This window comes from Lolium rigidum, chromosome 1 (genome assembly GCF_022539505.1).
Source record: "Lolium rigidum isolate FL_2022 chromosome 1, APGP_CSIRO_Lrig_0.1, whole genome shotgun sequence".
Classification (NCBI taxonomy): Eukaryota; Viridiplantae; Streptophyta; class Magnoliopsida; order Poales; family Poaceae; genus Lolium; species Lolium rigidum.
Window position 1 is genome coordinate 321,952,291 of NC_061508.1, and position 18,985 is coordinate 321,971,275.

General features: G+C 47.1%; 2 protein-coding genes across 2 annotated transcripts; both read right to left on the bottom strand.

The window, feature by feature from the left end:
- Window positions 1–988: 988 nt before the first annotated feature.
- On the bottom strand, window positions 989–5,684 carry LOC124698607 (probable beta-1,4-xylosyltransferase IRX14). Its single transcript, XM_047231092.1, has 3 exons — window positions 4,771–5,684; window positions 4,158–4,706; window positions 989–1,483 (listed from the first exon to the last, which is right to left on the bottom strand). Exons 1-3 carry the CDS (start codon window positions 5,589–5,591, stop codon window positions 1,288–1,290), a joined length of 1,566 nt encoding a protein of 521 aa, XP_047087048.1. The 5' UTR covers window positions 5,592–5,684; the 3' UTR covers window positions 989–1,287.
- A 1,903-nt stretch (window positions 5,685–7,587) lies between these two features.
- Window positions 7,588–12,559, bottom strand: LOC124698619 (EH domain-containing protein 1-like). The gene is made up of 16 exons (XM_047231101.1): window positions 12,466–12,559; window positions 12,280–12,359; window positions 12,130–12,198; window positions 11,956–12,013; window positions 11,820–11,872; window positions 11,680–11,722; window positions 11,543–11,604; window positions 10,572–10,685; window positions 10,343–10,445; window positions 10,193–10,242; window positions 9,498–9,626; window positions 9,173–9,424; window positions 9,012–9,091; window positions 8,613–8,739; window positions 8,386–8,529; window positions 7,588–8,054 (listed from the first exon to the last, which is right to left on the bottom strand). The coding sequence occupies exons 1-16, from the start codon at window positions 12,542–12,544 to the stop codon at window positions 7,869–7,871; spliced, it is 1,629 nt and encodes a 542-aa protein (XP_047087057.1). The 5' UTR covers window positions 12,545–12,559; the 3' UTR covers window positions 7,588–7,868.
- Between the last annotated feature and the right edge of the window lie 6,426 nt (window positions 12,560–18,985).

The window sequence follows — 18,985 nt, forward strand, 5'->3', positions numbered from 1 at the left end:
CCGATGCCGAGGCGAGGACGGAAGGAGAGGACCGCGCCGCCAAGTTCCGGGGCCGCGCCGCCGCCCCCATCACCGCCCGCCCGACGAGGCCGCAGCGAGGAAGTGAGGAGAGGCCGCGCCACCAGATCAGGGCCACGCCGCCGCCGCCATTGCCGCCCGCCCGGCGAGAGGGCCGCGCCGCCCTCATCCTCCAAGTGTTGGGGCCATCCCCCAGTGCGGAGGCAAGCCTCCATCCGTCGGCACCAAGGGTCCACGCGAGGATCCCCGCCGCCCCCATCACCGGCCGCGCCCGACTTTGTCGGCGGTGGCCTCCGAAGACGACGAGGAGGGGGGGGGAGGTGGCAGCGGTGTGGGCTAGGGTTCCGCCCCGAGTCGCCCTGGAGGGGAACGACCCGAGCAGCACTGCTCTCGTGGTGCACATGAAATTCAGTAGAATTAGAGTGAGCATGACCCTGTTATTCGCTTCAGCAATCTGGAACCTAGAAGTTGACCAGGAATCCGACTACTCTGATAGTCTGATTGCAACGATGGAGAAGCATCGACCCTTCCCTGCGTAGCACGGCTCACCTCACATAGTCACATGGACGGACAGGACGGAGCTCCTCGTGCAAAGCGTTGGCCAAAGATAGGCAAAGTCCCAAACCCATGTCCCGTTGTCCATCACATGGATGGACGGAACGTTGGAGCCCCGCGGTCGTGATCTAGCCTGTGGGAGAACTATGCACCTCTGCACTCGGGTTGAAACACGGGATCCGTGGGAGTAATATCACCTTAGAAGTCATGCATAATAAGCACTTAAGCAGTATGTCCTACATTTTGCATTTACATATTCTTAGCTCCAGTAGGTTGTGTGCAGCAAACGATCACAGGCGACCTGCAGCAACTTGGATAAAGAAGCTAGTACAGTAACAACTTTTCAAATATACCAATCAATACAGCCGAGTACAACGCACCGACTAAGGGGAAAATTGTGCCTGACACTGATCAGTGATCATCACACGAAACTTCAGAAGTCAAGATGCATACAGAATTTCCAGAGCGCAGAGCACCATTTTCTTGACGCGATTGCGGTGTATATTACAGCACAACAAGTAGAGCTACATACCATACCGAATCAGCCTTCTACGGAAGACATGTCCCAGCATGGGGCGTTTCCACCGGAGCAAAACATCAGTAAGAAAAAATAAACACAATACCCACAAGGGTCAACCACATATGCTTCCTATTGTACGTACCGCGGATGTAAGATAATGTGAGATGTACATTACATGGTCTGTTCATCCTGCCTCAGTTCTGAACGTCACCCCCCTTCCGTTTAGTGGTGGTGCTTCGGGGCCTAGCTGATCGGTTGGTTCGTGACAGCCGCCTATCCTCCTGCTCTTGCTTGCCCTCTAGCTGCTCCGATGAAACTTCGGTGGTGGTTTCTGGCCACGGCGTGCGCTTGGCAGGAATGACAACTTCCAAAGGTGGCTCAATTACCCAACTGCAAAGGAAGAACTCAAGTTATTACAGCTTAAGAAGGAAACTTCAACATGCTTCATATGGACGAGAAGAAAAAATTATGAGCAAAAAGTCTTATAGGTAGCAGAATATTATGTTTGACTGCAATGAAATCAAGAGTATCTGTGAAAACCTTTTACTGTTTTCATGTTTCTACGGAGGGAGAAGATGAATTTTAAAACAGACTCACATGATGAATGGGTTATTTTTTTCTTTAAGTAATTTAAGGACATGTTCTTAAACCATGTAATTATACCATGCACAATTACATGAAAACACTTGCGTCCAAAATTCAAACACACTTCATGGCAACAAAATATTAATACTTCTTTGTCATCAAATTGCCATGTGGCAGTGGCATCATGCCAGCAGAACAGATCAATCTCAAATAGTTACATAAAAACAGAAATAGACTGCAGTTATCAAATATTACTACCTCTGTTCATAACAAGATGTCTTAACTTTGTTAAAATATATACGTGTTTTAGTGTGTAGATACATGCAAATTTAGACAAAGCTGAGACATCCTTTTATGGGCAGACGGAGTACTACGTTGGCTCTAATGCCCACCAAAGGGACAAGTGGGGGTGGCTGCAGATTAATGCGTCCAACACACACACAGATGCTACTTAATAGTATACCTGTAAATGGAAACGGCAGGCCACGGCGCCGCCAGCCCAAGCCCATCTACCTTGCTAAGTAGACACCCGGTAAAAAAAAAATAATCGTGGCGGCCATTCACGGATCCTCGCTACCGCCGTCACGCCGCTCCTGACCCCTCCATGGCGATGGAGTCCGCCGCTGCCCCATCCCCCCGCTCACCCTCCTGCTCCGCTCCTGGCCTGCAGGCACTCCTCGCTGGGCCGCCCTGGTCCCCTGTCTCGCGCGGCCGGGCGTCGCGGTGGGTGAGCAGTGCCCGCCCAGCGGCGTAGTCGCAACTGAATCGGGCGGAGGAGGAGTAGCAGTCAGCAGCCGGAGGGGAATGCTCCGGTGTGGCGTGATCTCACCACAAGGCCGCAGGCTAATTTCCTCGGCGTAGGTTTCGGGCATGGAAGGGACGGCGGAGGCGGGCAGCCGCAGCCGTCGGGGAGCGAGGCGCTGGAGATGCCGGCCATACCGCTCCCGCTGGCGTGCGATCTCGACTGGTCGGAGCACTTCTCCTTCTTCAGCTCCGAGGGCGGCGCCACAGACGGGGCCAGGCGCGTCGGCCTGTCCAGCTCAGTGTCCAGGCCAGCCAACATCGTATCCTACGGAGTATATTCCTACGGAGATTTTGTCAGCCGCGTGCTTGTGTACTTTCGTCAGCTGCGTAGCGGGCAACCGTCCAGCCGCTTACCGTGACGGGAGTAAATGGACAAGCTGAAAAATCCCGTTCAATTTAAAAGGGCACGAGCGGCACTTGGTGGAACGCCACGGACATGTCCATTTACAGGTATACTTAATAGAACTGTCGTCTGTTGGGTCAACCTAAGTTCGTTACTTCAGCACTTTCAATGAAGTGGAATAACAAAAATAGTATAGCATTAAATGTAAAGAGACATTCATGGAAAGAGAAACAACCTCTGTTCTATTTGGAGTGTATATCAGAATCTATTTCCTTTGCAGACCAGAATTAGTGTTTCAATTTTAAAATTAATACGAAAATGAAAGCTAAGTAAAATGGTCCCGTTGATTACCTTAACAGTATTACAAGTGAAAGTGTAAACCACACAAGAAATCCAAGACCACAATGCAAATCTTCAACCAGACAGTCAATGGACTTCTAATTGACTTCTAATTGAGATCTTAAAGAATTTTCATGAACCAAATTCACATGTGATGGGATCAACACCACTCAGCCCAATGCAACCATACTAAATATGGCCAATGGTCGAGCCAGGAAAATTCTGGAGCCTAGGCAATAGCACAAAATTAACTATCTGGTTGTCCAAGATACACCGGTATAGATAGGCCAATGCTACCACTTCTCAAACACCAGTTTATCAATATCTCTATTAACATAAGGTTCAAAGATTTAACTATAGAATTTAACAGAAACCCAACTCTAAAGACAAGCTAATTGATACAGATATTCGAGCAATTGATCTTGTACAAAATTCCATTGCTAGACAAAGAGGCAAAGTGGTGTATCAACATGAGGTACTTAAATTAGTAGACGCCATGTCAAATCAGTATGGACGTTATGGCAAACTAAGAAAACGATTTTGCAAATAAGTACTAGATTTGTAAGTATAAAGTAGCAAAACAAATACAATAGACAATAACCAAAGGAGAAAATGGCTGTTGCCACACCTATAGAGCTCTTCCTCACCATCAATTTTACAACCAAGCACAGTATTTCAGTGACTGATAAATAGTTGGGTTTACCCTACAAAGGCTGAGAGCCTGAGATTGGGTAGCAGGTTGTATGACCGGTCAGGCTTAATTAACAGAGGGTGTTCTCTGTGATCTGAGAGGTGTTTTAACATATTGGGCAAAAGGTGAGAGTTCTTTTTTCAATAACATGGGAAAATGATAAGTGTGCTATACAAAACATCATGATACTTTCTATTCAGAAAGCAGTGCAATCAAATGGCCAGCAAAACGTAAGCAGGGGCAGGGTAGTTAAATTGGATAGTAAAACATAATGAGAAGGCCTAAAACAAATATATTCTTACCCCGCTGGAAACTTGCTGTCGGCGCGGGCTTCAACACGGAGCCACCACAACAGGATCTTCTTCCCACAGTTCCCCAGCGGCTCAACAAACGACGCATCATTCAGCAGAGTGAGCGGGTTCTCAATCTCCTCCCCATTCTCCCCCACAGCATCAAGGTCCTTGACCCAGTCAGGCTTGCCCTCGGCCTCCTTCCACAGCATCCTGGAGTTGATGACGAAGCCGGCCCACTCGAGGCCCCTGGGCAGCACGGGCGCGGCCTCGCCGACCACGGCGGCGGTCTTCCCGGAGAATGGCAGCGTGTTGAAGGTGTGCCAGCCGGCCAGCTGCCCCGACGCGTTGCAGGCGGGGCCCTGCACCGGCAGCGGCATGCCCTTCCTGTCCTCCTCGGTGAGGCGCGGCTGCTCGGCGGCGCCGGTGTGGGCGAGGATGCCGAGGGAGACGGCGGCCATCCACTGCACCTTCTGCGCCTCGTCGAAGAGCTCCATGCTGTGCACGTTGCTGTCGTCCGCGAAGATCACCACTCCGTCCATCTTCCGCTCCCGGATCACCCTGTAGAAGTCGAGTTACTCTCTGTTTGTTACAAGGCAAGCTATGAGAGGAAGTAAGGAAATACCGTAGGGCGTGTAGTCGCATGCGGTTCTCGGTGGTGTGGCGCTCGGCCCAGTCGAGGGGCATGCGGTCGGGGAAGGGGACGTGGACGACGGTGAGGCCGGAGCGGGCGAGGAGGTCCGCGGTGGCGTTGGTGACGCCGCCGGCCTCGACGACGATCCAGGTGAGCGGGTAGGGGACGTTGCGGAGCGAGTGGAGGAGGCCGGTGAGGTGGAGCGCCTGGAAGGCGCGGGCGTAGGTCGGGGTGACGGCGAGCACGTGGCGCGGCTCGCGGACGCCGTACCATCGGCGCTGCTCCTCCTGCACGCGGTCCATGATGCGGTGCGCGCGCATGACCTCGACGGGGTCCGGGTGCGGCCAGGGCCGGATCCGGATCCCGTGGCGGCCGACCACGACGTGGCTCTGCGTGGCCTCGTCGAGGGCGGTGAGGTTGGTGGTGGTGAGGGTGGAGGGGGGTGGGGGGGTGGAGGGGTTGAAGGAGAGCGTGAAGGTGTTGGTGGTGGTGGTGGTGGTGGTGGTTGTGGTGGTGGTGGTGGTGATGGCGCGGAGGACCGCGGAGGAGGAGGGCTTGGTGTTGGAGGCGGCGTAGAGCGCGCTGCTGGAGAAGAGCAGGAAGAAGAGGAGGCGCGAGAAGCGGAAGCCGAGGAAGAGCGAGATTAGGCAGCAGAGCGCGTGGAGCAGGAACCAGAAGGTGGAGGAGGAGCTGGATTTCGCGGCGCCGTCGGAGGCCGGCGGGGCCTCGGCGCCGCCGGCGGAGGAGCGGGCCGCGGAGGAGGCCGCCGCCGAGCGCCGCAGCTGGCTCTGCGGCAGCAGCGACTTCATCATCGCCGCCGGATCTGGGCTCCTGCTGCTTCAGCCGCCGCCAGCGTCCCGTGAATCGATTCAACCGATCGTAATCGGTCGCCGGTGGATGGTTTTGAAGGAAGGGGGAACACGGGGGTGAGGTGGGTGGTGGGTGAAGTGCGGTGCACGAAAGTGCGGGTGCGGTGCGGTGCTCAGCTATCGTTGGTCAGTGTGGAAAGGGAAGAAAGGGAGGGGATAGGTTTGGTGCCGGACGGGGACGGAAGCGTGGAGCGGAGGACGAGGGCGACCCGCGGCGGAAGAAGGGAGGAACGGGTCGGGTTGGACCGGGCCGGCCGCGCGGGTCGCCAGGGTTTCTGCGCGTGTTCGGCGACGCCTTGTCATTTCCTCCTTCCTCCTCGCTCTACGGTTTTAAACTATTTTTTCCTCTCTCTCTGCAGTTTTAAACTATTTTTTCCTGCCTAATTTTGTGTAGTACTGTTTTTTGAGCTACTACGGTGGTACCGGGTTTTTTTTCGTCACGTTTACAATCATTGACGCGGATGCTAAAGCAGGCGTCGGCGAGGCTCCCGGTTTGCGCCAGGCTGCCAGCAGCGTTTGACTTACGGCCGTAGTGTCGGTTTAGTTAGGCGACTTGTTTTTGACCTCGTGACTCGTACTACCTGCCTTTGCTGGTTTGTGTTTTCTTGTTTCCCTTTTGAGCTACTACTGGTTTACAGTATAATTTTGCAACATATAAAAGGGGGTTTGCCAAGGTTTTCATGTGGGATTTTGTTAGCTTCATGGGCTTAACTCCACACACTCATGTCGACCATGGGCGGAAAGCCCTCTCCATCTGAAAAAAACGGAGGATGACTACTCCACCATTTCAACTAGCGAGGTGGGACTAAATTCACCAGCAACATTGGTATCCTAACAGATGTGGGTATTTATATTTCAAATTTTGAGCAAAAATGGAAAAAGAAATATGAAAATGAACTATGGGGTATGAGTTGGGACACACAAGTGATCCTTCCCTATTTTACTAATGATTAGAATTTCTCACCTAATATTCTCTCATTTGCTTCCTTTCTTCTTCGTGTTTGGCGGTGGCAAGCTCGAGACCAAGGCAACGCCACGAGGCTGCCTTGTCAAGAGGGAGGGGTAGTTAATTAGGGCCGGGATGAAGGAAAGTGTCCCGGTAGCACCCTGGCCATGATCTTACAGATATTATATGAAAATTTAGTATATGAAGACAATCCATAGAAGTTTTCAAGTATTCATTCCTCTTAACCACATACACTCTTGGAAAACTCCTATGATTGAAATCCTACAAATCTATTGACCCACTCTTCCTGTGGCAGAAAAAACCAACAGTTGCCAAAAGCAAAATACTACTCCAAAATGAATAATATCAAGCCGCATTTAACTTCTACAGTGTGATGAAGGACCTCTACGCATCGCTCGTTATAGAAAAACTCCAATAACAGAAAGTTGGCTTTGGCCCCAAACTGTTGCCATGAAAGTTGATCTCTAATATGCCAAAATGAAATTAATACTGCTACCACATATAGCGAAACAGGTGGCTGCTACTCAGAAAAACACCTCTCAAAGTGGTCCACTATTCTTCACAGGTAGTTAGTTGACTGGATCGCACCAACAGGAATTCAAGATGTTCCTCAGAAACCTCTCAGAAAAACACCTCTCAAAGTGGTCCACTATTCTTCACAGGTACTACCTCCGTCCCAAGAAATAAGGCGCACGTGTATTCCAAGACGAACTTTGACCATAAAAATTGAACAATAAAATTTTGGTTATATTTTATGTAATTAGTATCATTGGATTCGTATTGAAAAGCACTTTCTAATGATGTTATTTCATACAAAAAAAAATTATATATTTGAAGTAATTCTTAGTCAAACGAAAAACACGTAAAACGAGGACGCCTTATTCCTTGAATCGGAGGTAGTAGTTAATTGACTGGATCGCACCAACAAGAATTTAAGATGTTCCTCAGAAACGCATAGATACTCATTGGAAGTTCGAAAAAATGCACCACCACCTGCCGTTCCATTCTTTACATGCCAAATTGTCAATCCGGCAGGACAGATGTCCAGAGAACAATTGAGCAATTGCTTCTGATTCTTATGCATAATACAGTTATACAACAATGGGTAGAATGTAGCAATAAATACCCCAAGACGCATGAAACACTGGCGATGTTGGCGCTGCCCCACAAATTTCAACACTACGGTAAACAGCATCCATCCACGCCTCACGTGTTAGTGTAAACCAATACCATCTTCCAATCAAGATGTGTCTTCACTCATAAGGGTTCCTGAAGTTCTTGAGAAGCTCCGGGATGTCGTACCCGAGCATGTCGTCCACCGCCTGGATCATCTTGGGCTTGACCTTCTCAAACTTGTCGATGCTGTAGCCACCCAACACATCTCTGAAGTGGTCAACGAAAGGGAAATCTCCTGCTGGAAGATGATGTTCCCTTTGCACCTGTACCAACAGACACAGTTATTAGTCCGGCACTAAGATTACAAACTGAGTGCGTGAAAGCAGAAGTTCAGACAGTCAGCAAAAACACTATTAGCTCTTACTGCCACCACTATAGAACTTCTAAATTAGCAGAACACAAGTTAAAACTGTACTAATTATCAAGCCAATGGTGGCTTAGCAAGTAATAACATGGTGCAATGCCAATATAACAAGACCAAGCACCTGGATAAAGACCTTCTGATATGAACTCATAAGCAAGGATCACAATGTCCTGTCAATCTACATTTGTTCTGGACTGGCTAGGAAGTTAAAGGTGCGAGCAAATACATACCTTTGCAAACTCATCCTCCAAATTGTCTATAAGTCGTTGTTGAGCTTTAGCTTTCCCCATCATCGTAGGCATCTGGTTCTTTAGATGGCCAATTATATAAGCATGTATCTTGGCAGCTCTAGCACGTTTCACGAATTCATTGATCTGTACATGTATACCGATGGGGTTAATTTGTGAAAAAACAGGAGACCAGGACTTAAAAAGAACACAACGGTGAAAAATCTTACTCGGCGGTCACAAGCTTTCTTTGGTATATCTTTTAGATCAGAAAGAAGATCATCCTGCTCTTTCTCAAACAGTTCCTTTCCGATAGGACCAACAGCTGATTCCTTTACTGGTTTGTCATTGAATGATCTGCATTCAATTCTGAAGTGAGTTCACTGTGCCAACATGCTGGGGCGATCCAGTAATTACCATTTTACAAACACAAGATTCAGATATTGTTGCTTAAGTTAAGATCAAAGTACGCCACACACTTCTCTGAGGTAAACGAACACAACTATGGCACTTCTAATAGTATTCAATCTAGATTTTGATAAGATTTTAAGTCGGCGGTAATCTGTAGCAAAATACAATAGATAGGACTATATGAGTGAGACAAAGTAGATGAGGGCATGGGTGGTTACCCAATATAAACGCGTGACACCTCAGGGGTATTCAATACTTTACCAAGAGACCACATAAGTGCACCATACACTCTCATAAGCTGCAGGGAAAATACTGTTACGTACAGAAAACAAAGCATAAACATCACAACTCATGAAGAGAGAACAATGAATGACTCTACCTGTTGTGTGTCAATTTGGTCTGCCTTGTTTAGAACTACACGTATTTTGTCATCATGCCCACGTAGAGATCCGATGACACGTTTAAACTCATCACTGATATCAAGCTTGTGAGGATCAAATAGAAGAAGAATGAGGTCACACTTGGCAGCAAACCATGATGTAACACCAGTGAATTCGTAGCTGCGCTGTGTCCGTTGCTTTTCACCAGAAAGAACACCAGGTGTGTCGACAAACGTGATATGCTCCAGTAGCTTCAACGTACAAGTTAGGTATCAGTTTCTACATAACCATGTCTCTCCTAGATGCATCAAAACAAAATCTTACCGGATGTGGCATCTGAGAGCATTCGAACTTGGATAAAAACGAAGTCCCAAATGTTGTAAGACCACTAAAAGGCATATCTGCTTGAACAGCTAAAGTATTCCCAGGAATAGTCCGTTCATCAGGTCCTGACTGGTAAGAGGGAAAATAGTTAACGGGCTACTGAAGCAACTAACAGTGACAAATATAGGTAAAGCACTGTACATTAATATACTAGCTGGGCATGTGGACAGTGCAAGTTGTTTAAATTGCACGAACATCTGATCTAAGCCCCAACAATGGAAATAAAAACAGATTGACAGTGGACGTTTAACCTCAGCTACAAGCTCCATAAGCAGGAATAAGTACAAACCAGCAGCCATTACAGAAGACACACTCCAAACAATACCTATAGCTTGGTGATCAAGAGGAAAGTTTCACAAAAGGGGGAGAATTCCAATCAATGCAGTACTGTGCTAAATTCATGAGCTAGATAAGTAACACTATTCTCAAAAGTCACCAACACACAATCAATGGCGACATACAAAAATTTAACAGCAATTGTCCACTAACGCATGAAGGGTTGTACTCCAGTGTTCGACTAACCATGTATTGTGCATTTCAATTAACTTACTTCAGAAATCATATCTGGGGGTAATAAATTTTGGTCCACCTAGTATTGCTACAAATAAAAATAAATAAGAATGCATAAAGTTTACCATGACAACAACAAATCTGTCGGTTGTTGGCTCTGGTCCAATATGGGCACCTGTAGAAGTGCAAAGCAGAAGATTAATTGTCAGTTTGTCTCATGGCATGTAATTAAATTAAACCCAGAAACTAAAGATCCATGTATTTCCAGCAAATACCTGGATAGCTCGTTTTTAGCAGATGCTTGATGAAAGTAGTTTTCCCCGTTGAATATTGACCTAAGAGCATAACCATCGGCTTTGCATCAAAATCACTGTTTGTCTGCAAAAGGATAATATTATTTTGTACTCAAGTAGCTTACTTTTAAGGTAATGCCACAAAGCAACTGAAGTAGTCATCTGTAACTCGTATAGAGACCAGATATGGAAATTACAAGTATTTATTTACCAGTAATGGGGACACAAAATCGTTGAATTTGTATGCAACTTCCAAAGGCTTCAATTTTTCGATGTATAGTCTTTTTAAACCATCAATGACAGAAGTAACAGCAGTCAGAGGTATCTGTGTTGAAAACACAATAAACAAGGTCAGCATGAATGACACATGTGTCACTGAGGAAATTACCATCATTTGACAGACAATTGCTTGATTGCGACAAGGCCGTACTTTTTAACTTAATGGCATGCAAGTCTGCAACGTCTAATATTGCGCAACAGAAACAAAAGTACAAAATGCTTTATTAGTTCATAAATCATGATCATTCAAAGGGTTTCTAGCATATGCTCTGTAGTGAGGTTCTGTTTAGCAAAATTAAGTGTAACTTTTTGTGTCTAAGTTCATTAACTGAAGCTCTACTGAAATGAATAGGGAATTCCCTTAAAATGAACCAGGCTTCATTACGACAATGATGTACACATAAAAGATTATGTTCTTGTAGCACTTGGTTGGGTACAGCAGAGCTGCACTAGCTAAATGATTTGAGATTGATGCCTTCATCCCTTGTTAGACAATCATTGACACGAGAAGGAACTTCCCTATTTTGTCAAACCTTCCTTTTATGTTAGTCAAAACATCAAAAATTCGTCAAAGTTAGTCGATGCTAGTTCATTTGTCTTGTGTCCCTGCGTCGACTAAAACTGAACAGAGGGAGTATGTATTATACGAAGATAACTACATTCAAACCCCAAAATGAACACGACCCTTTCAATGTTGCTTTGAAATACATGTCAACCCTTCACCTCACCCCGTGACTCATGTACGACGAAATTCTACCTCAGTGTTAACTCTCAAAAGGTTCATTTATACAATAAAATTATATGCTAGTATTGAACAATGAACATGTTGGAAACGAAGCTTGCTAATATTCTGTAAGAGCTTGAAACGACAAGCCAACTTAAAAGGAAGAACACGAACACTACCTTCTTCGATGACTTGGAGGTGAACCAATGGTCCGTCGAAGGTCCTTGTGCCTGAGGAAATCCTGCACAAACACAAACGGTTGCTTCATATATATTTCTCACCGGTGCGACTTGCTATTCACAGGTCCATTCCTTACCATCACCAGCCTGATCGACCCTCTTCACCAGATGCTTGGACCTCTGAAAAGACGTTACCATCGCACTTACAGAGCAGTGGAATGAAGCAAGTAACCACGGAAAATACTACAGACGCTGCACCGAGGTATAACAGACTTACCGCAAGCAGAGTGTCCAGACCCTCCATCGCTGGAGGATTCAAGCTGCTTAGATCTGTCAGCAAGCAGTGTGGACAAATTAGCATCGATTAAATGGAGCCGTAATTGAAGGGAGCTGATTCGGTGTGTGGCAACAACCGTCGCGCTTAATGCTGTCCGGGGTGATCTCATCCCCCGCTTGCGCCAGAGAGACGAGCTGCCAACAATCGCAGCAAACTGGTCACGGAGTGGAAACTAACTAACAGAGCAAGGAATATAGTGGTGGCACGGAAGTAGGATGGTGGATGGTGAAGTGGAAGTGGCGAGGAGAACCTGCATCGCGGTGACGAACTCGCCGAACCCGAGGTAGCCGAGCCGCTTGGAGTCCGCGATGGCCCAGACCTAGAGACGCGACGCGGCACGTTAGAGAGACCGGAGTAATAAGAGCTCTACAGTAGTAGCAGGAGATTGAGGAGAGGGTACCTGCTTGAGGTCGGCGCGGGGGAGCCTGGACATGCCGAAGAACTTGATGGCGTCGGGGCCCGTGATGCGGCCGTCGCCATCTGCGCGCGCGCGAGCAGAGCAGGGCAGGTCAGGGGATCGAATCGAATCGGGGAGAGGAGCAGGCGGAAGGGGGAATGGGGATCGGAGGGGGGGCCGGGATCGGACCTGAGTCGGCGAAGGCGAACCAGTCGGAGTAGATCTTCTGGTGCTCCTTGGAGCAGCTGGTCGCCGCCCCGATCTCCATGGCCCCCGACTGACCTCGGTCGCCGCGGGGCCTTGCCTTGGCAGCTGGGAGAAGCAAAGGTAGTAAAACCCTACGACGTGGCGACGCTGCCGGGGTAGCAGCTAGCAGCAGCGATTTCAAAAAAGGATTTTACTTCTGCTGGTAGTACTACACGGGGGATTGATGGGATTGATTGGGTACTGGTGGAGTTTGGCTCGAACCCACGCGGCGTTGCTTTGCTTGATGCCGCGTTGCCAACACCGTTGACGTTAAGAAACCTCGCGAGAGATCCTACCTGTTGTTTTCATCTTTAATTTTTTTCTTTTGCAAGATAATAAATAGGAACTTTATTAATCAGGTCAGGCTACATAGCAGTCGAGTTTTTCTTTTTGCGGGTAAAAATGGAATTCATTAAACAGTAGGGCTTACAAGCGACTCAAGCTCAAGTTCCCAAAGAGCAACCCCACGTCGTGATCCTAGCCATGTGACAGTTCTACGCTCGGTCCTTGCAAAATTTGCAAGAACGTGGCTCACCCTAACTTGTCCACGATCCACTTTTACAAAAAAAACAAACTCTATCTTGAGAAGCTAAAAACTTATTCTCAGAAACTAAATTGTTGTAGGGAGATCTATCGATAACACTAGCGGTAACCATAGCAATGAGCTGGGCCGAGTCCGTGTCAACAATGATCGGGAGAGAAGATCTTGCCAAAGCCAAGTTTAGACCCTCCAAGCACGCATGCAGCTCCGCCTCCAACGCATCAGAACATGGCATGATAAACTTGCATGTAGAGGAGATGATAGCACCCATATCATCTCTCATGTTCTTCATAGTTCTTAGTGTCATATGAGCTGCCTCACATGATTATGGTCATATTTGTATTACCTATGTGGTGGATCCTTATTAATTATATGATATTATGCTATGAGATCTGATTGTATTATGTGTAAGATGTATTGATAGATGCATATTATGTACCCCGTTCTTAAGTATTTGTTCTGAACCAACATCTATGCAGGGGCGTGTGTGGGATGATGTGTGTATTAGATTGAGTAGCATAGTTTTAGTGATTGAATAGTGACAACAAATTCATGATCTATTATGGCTTTGCATTTTCTTTTGCTACCTCAATAGGGATAAAATGAATGCATGTGCTATGTTCGTCACGTGACAAAAGTGATGATCTTGTTTGGTCAAGGTAGCATATTTGATATTCAAACATCATGTCAAAGTACTTATGGCTATACTCTGTTAATTCTTAATACAAGATGGCATGGAGTTTTTCCTTTCTTGTGGAGTATAAGAAAGATGTGTTGCATCATCTCTATGTTAGGGCGTGATGCTCATATGAATACGTATCTTACTCATGGTATTGTTCTGCATCATCATACTCATTGATGAATTACTATTTGTCCACTACAACTTAAATGAGAGAATAGTAAAGTGAACTCATGAACCCGGTCCATTTTTTTATCATAAGAAACACATTTATATTGCTTTTATCTTGTTTTCTATTTGCAGCATTATTTTAATCCGAAAATACAAAAATATTTATTTTTCTTTTTTTTTTTGAGAAACATATTTATTTTTCTTATTTGCATCAAAAACACCAAAAACAATCAACCCCTTTACAATTTTTACTTAGTTACATTATTTCATCTAGTTTTACTCGCTTTATTTTTTACTTATGCTTATTTACTTACGTGAAAACATCTTACCGGATGATGGTGGAGTTGGGGACACAAGGCTTTTATTTTACTTGTAGGATTGCTAGAAGAAGAGATAAGAGAATACTCTTTGTTCAGTTTCCCTAGAGTTCGATTTAATTCCTTGAGTCACCCTTGTGGGGAAAATACTCTGCTGATACAACAATCTGCACTTTGAGTCCCAACGTATCAAGATCTTTTTGGCGTTGTTGTTAACCATCATCAGCGACGAATGGCTCTCCTTCTCAACTGGCCCCCTTCACGAAAGTTATAGGGGTTGACCTTAGGAGTGCTCCGGCACCCAGTATGGGCGGACGGTATGGGTGAAGCTTGCACGTACCGATGTCCGCTATTTCTTCTGGAGCCGACTTCGATCTCCTGGTTGACTTTGCTGCATTTGTGACGAGATTTTCTTCAATAATTGCAGGTACATTTGCCATAAAAACATAATTTCCTGCACACCATACAAAAAGAGAAGGGAGTGCACATATTTGCAAGAATTGGTCATTGTGGCACATTTAGAGAGACATTTAGTCAATTTCTTGACTTAGCAAAGGGTTTAAATGTGAGAAAAAATGGTGTATTTCACAGCCATCAACTTCCCCAAGCTTATCCTTGATCATCCTCGCGCAAGAAATCAAAACCATAAGGAATTTGGCGTTTAAACCAGAATAACGAGAAGGTAATTTCACTTACAAGTTGTAGCCTTATGAGTCTGGCACTTCTTCCATTCGAAACCTTAGCATAGTTCGAGAAGTGCCAAGAATATAACACGAGCTTTGGTAACTCAAGACAATCACAACAAAGATTCTATAAGAATGAATAACTAGTTGTGGAAACAATGATCCTAATTCATGTAGTTAACTCTCAGTATGCCAAGGAACATTAGAAAAATTATTATCATCAAAGTTAAGTGTGAGCAGTCATGTCAAAAGCAACTTAAGCAAGGAAGTATCTTATTGACACCCACATCAATAGATCAAGACTATCAAACACTTACTATCCATTCATTGTTTTTCATGAAAATTCATCTAGTAGTAATGAGTCCATGTCAAGAACTTAAAAGTGATATATTTGGATTTCAATGATAGTCTCCAATTAAGAATCATAGATGACCTTTTAGCAATAATTTGCACAACTCAAGAGTACTAATGGTTGCCCACAAGTAGCTCGCTACCTATGCATGTCTGCAACTCAATAGCTGAAATTAGGATTTTGAATCCGCAAATCGTTTTTAAGCCATCGGAGTTGTTAACATCACAAGAATGTGCACCACAATTTGTAGGTAAGCTGATACGGGCATGGAGGCCTATGTGGAGCCCAGATTCAGGACTCCACCAGCTTATTTATCCTAGTTTATGTAATGGTCATATGTGGGCCAATTAGGGTTTTTAATAAATTGAGTCAGTTTGGTTTGGGCCTGTCCAAACCAAGGTAGAGAGGCCCACTAGGGGCTGGCCGGCCACCCCACCCCTCATATAAGTGGAGGTGCGGCTAGGGTTAGAGGAAGAACAAGTTTAGTCTGAAGTTTAGGTTATACCTAGTTGCGTGTGTTCACGTGTATCATCCCTCCGGGGTACGGCGCTGCCGTTTATCTATATTATCCGCTGCGAAGGTTCTTGTGTTCATCAAGGATTGTCTAGCTCAGGTTTGAGGCGTATCGTTCATCGATCCGTTGCTTGCTGGATTCGTTCCCTCTTCTCCAGGCTGCGTTCATCGCGTTGTTGGGAGGATTTACTACCCCAGGTTCTCGCTGTGAAAGATCGGGCATCAACTTAGGTGGATTGGCTTGGATCTCCCTTATCATGTGGTATCAGTTTTCTGGGTTGCTCACGGCGAGGTTTTGTTGATCGATCGCATCTAGATCGGTTTGCATCGGAGAAGGTTGGCTCTAGATCGGAGGAGATTGGCTCTCGGTCAAAAGAGGTTGAGTTGGAGGAAGTTTGGAGTTGTTTGGGTGAGGTTTTGCCATTGTTTCGGGCAGTTTCTGCGGCCAGAATCGCGAATTTTCGAGTTTGGAATCGCGAGGAAGAAGAAGATTTCCGTCGGGAGACCGGCACTGCCGGCCTTGACACACCGACACTGCCGGCCACACCGGCACTGCCGCCCTCGCAGATTTTTTGACAGTTTTCTCTGCCGCGGCAGGATTTCTGCCAGTTCCTCTGCCGCGACAGGAATTCTCTGCCGTGAGTCTGTTTTTGCTGTTTTCTGCTGATTGTTTGTTTGGCGCACAACTATGGTTTCTTCACGTTTTGGTGGCATGGAAGATAGGAAGGAAGATGTCTATCATGATTACCTTAGTATTTTGACGGGTTCGCACTTCGATGCATCTACCATCAAGTGGAGGTTGGCTAGCTCTGCGACACCGGCGGAATTTCAGTTTTGGGAATCCCACATTGACGATGGTTTTGAGCGATGCAAGGCGTTTGATAAGACATTTGGTGGCCAAACTGAATTTTCTATTGCATATCGGCGTGTCGATGATGATGTGGCTGGTTGGTACCGTGATGCGCTAACAGTGAAGGGAATCATTGGTCTACGGTCTAGTTGGGCAGATTTCAAGCGGTTTCTGCGTCATAGCTTTAAGTTTGCGAGCTTGAGTAAGCCGGTGGTGTGCTCTAACACTACCGTGGAGGATGTTGTTTTAGTTGAGGCAGTCACTGGGGAGAGAAAACCTGGCTCTGATACCAAGAGCACTACTGTGACTGTTGAGGAGGATGTACCATTGAGCGGGCTGAATATGCAACTCAAGAGGGTACAAGATGATGCTTGCAAGACAGTTGACAAGGGTCAGCGGTGGAGTTTGTTTCAGACTCAGTTGACGTGGGCACTACCCTTCGGGTAACCCACATTACCCTATCCTGTATTGACTAATTGGAGGCCCATGAAGACACCTGAAGGCGAGATGGGCCACCAGGACGACGCACCAGAAGGTTCCTTGACGGGCAAGACAAGGAACCGATCGAACAAGGAAAGATCGGATCTAAAACTACTGTAAACCTAGTCGTACTCGGTGAGACCTCTTGAGACCTAGCCTCCTATATAAAGGCTAGGAGAGGGGCTGCCGAGGGACACAATCAATCAATCTTAGCCATCTTAGCTAGAGAAAGCTTAGAGCTAGGGCATCTTAGCAACAGCCATCTCGACGAGATCTCAGCCGAACTATTCGGCACCCCATTGTAACCCATTATCATCATAATCAAGAACAGACGAGCAGGACGTAAGGGTTTTACCTCATCGAGGGCCCCGAACCCGGGTAAATCGCTCTCCCCGCTTGTCCGTGAACCGATGTCTCGTGTCGGCCCACAGGATTCCGTCAACCCTAAGCCCCTATCGGAGGGCATTGGCGAGGAGTACCCTCAACAATTGGCGCCGTCTGTGGGAACCCTGTCGGCACAAGGCAGGTCATCGGCAGCACCAGTTACGTCCGCGGCGTTCTTACTCGAGTCACCGACACCAGCAAAGTCAAGAGACCCGATCCGCTGCGAATCCTTCGAATTTGTGCCGCACCGCGAAGAGCTTCACCCGAACTTTATGGCAACGTCTCGCAACACGGAAGCAGTTTCGGTGGCGTCCACTTCGTCGTCGACTCGGAGGTTTTCTCCGCCTCCCCGGGGCCGGCGCGTCCCACTCAAAGGCCGAGCCTCAAGAAGGTGTCCCTTCGGCAAGCAACCCTAAAAGCTTCGCCCGTAAGCATACGAGAGAGCAATCGGGAAAATCTCGACGCCGCGGCCGGACAAAGGAAGAGACGAAGGAGTTCGCACCGTGAAGAGGAAGGCCAAACAGCAGCCCCACCCTCGATGCTATGACATGTCATCAATCGTAGGACGCACCCGTTCTCCACACCTCTCGCCTACGGAGCAGCTTGAAGCACCGTGTTATCTCCACTCTTATTTTGATCCTAAGGATGGTCGGGAAAAGTCCAGCCATCTGTTAAGGAACTGCCGACACTTCCTTGAGATTCGGCAGTTCTGCGACGATCTTAGAGCCGAAGCCACATCAAGAGTTCGCATAATGGAAGAGAAAGTGAGGTCCTATGGTCATCAGCCAGAGCCATATGTACCAGAACCATACGAGCCAATGGAAAAAAGCGAGTACGAACCAGTCGAGGCATTCCCAACGATCGCGTGGACAGATCAACATGATCCACAAAACTAGCTTTTCGAAAAGAGAAATCAAAAAGTTCTCCCGAGAAGTAAAATACGCGGAAGTTGCCATGGTTGATACGCCGGATTTTATTGATTGGTCGATCGAGCATCACCTTCAGCGAGGCGGATCACCCGAAGGCCGTCCCAAGGCCCGGCCACGCGGCCCTCGTCCCGGAAGCACGGATTGGAGGATACAATATGGGCAAAGTATTTATGGATGGTGGAAGCGGCTTAAACTCGCTATTGGCCAAGCACAATGAGGGCAATGGGTTTAACGGTCGACATGCTAAAAGAATCCGACACGGGGTTCCACGGCATTATACCGACTCGACCCGCCTACTCGCTGGAAAAACATCATTGGACGTAGTCTTCGGCACGCCCAGTAATTTCAGGAAAGAAAGGATTGAGTTCGAAGTAGTCGACTGGGAATCTCAGTACCACGCCATCCTCGGCAGACCTGCGTTTGCCAAGTTCATGGCCGTGCCTCATTATGCATACTGATGACCCACAAGTATAGGGGGTGTATCGTAGTATCTTCGATAAGTAAGAATGTCGATCCCAACGAGGAGCAGAAGGTGTTGACGAGCGAGTTTTGATGAAGGATTCA

Excerpts from the sequence above, each read along its gene's own strand:
- LOC124698607 (XM_047231092.1), bottom strand. The coding sequence starts at position 5,591 with ATGATGAAGTCGCTGCTGCCGCAGAGCCAGCTGCGGCGCTCGGCGGCG. Across the intron at positions 4,707-4,770 it reads ATGCGACTACACGCCCTACG|GGTGATCCGGGAGCGGAAGA; the intron begins GTATTTCCTTAC and ends CGACTTCTACAG. Across the intron at positions 1,484-4,157 it reads GACAGCAAGTTTCCAGCGGG|TTGGGTAATTGAGCCACCTT; the intron begins GTAAGAATATAT and ends CTTCCTTTGCAG.
- LOC124698619 (XM_047231101.1), bottom strand. The coding sequence starts at position 12,544 with ATGGAGATCGGGGCGGCGACCAGCTGCTCCAAGGAGCACCAGAAGATC. Across the intron at positions 12,014-12,129 it reads AGTTCGTCACCGCGATGCAG|CTCGTCTCTCTGGCGCAAGC; the intron begins GTTCTCCTCGCC and ends GATTGTTGGCAG. Across the intron at positions 8,740-9,011 it reads GTGTCACGCGTTTATATTGG|ATCATTCAATGACAAACCAG; the intron begins GTAACCACCCAT and ends AATTGAATGCAG.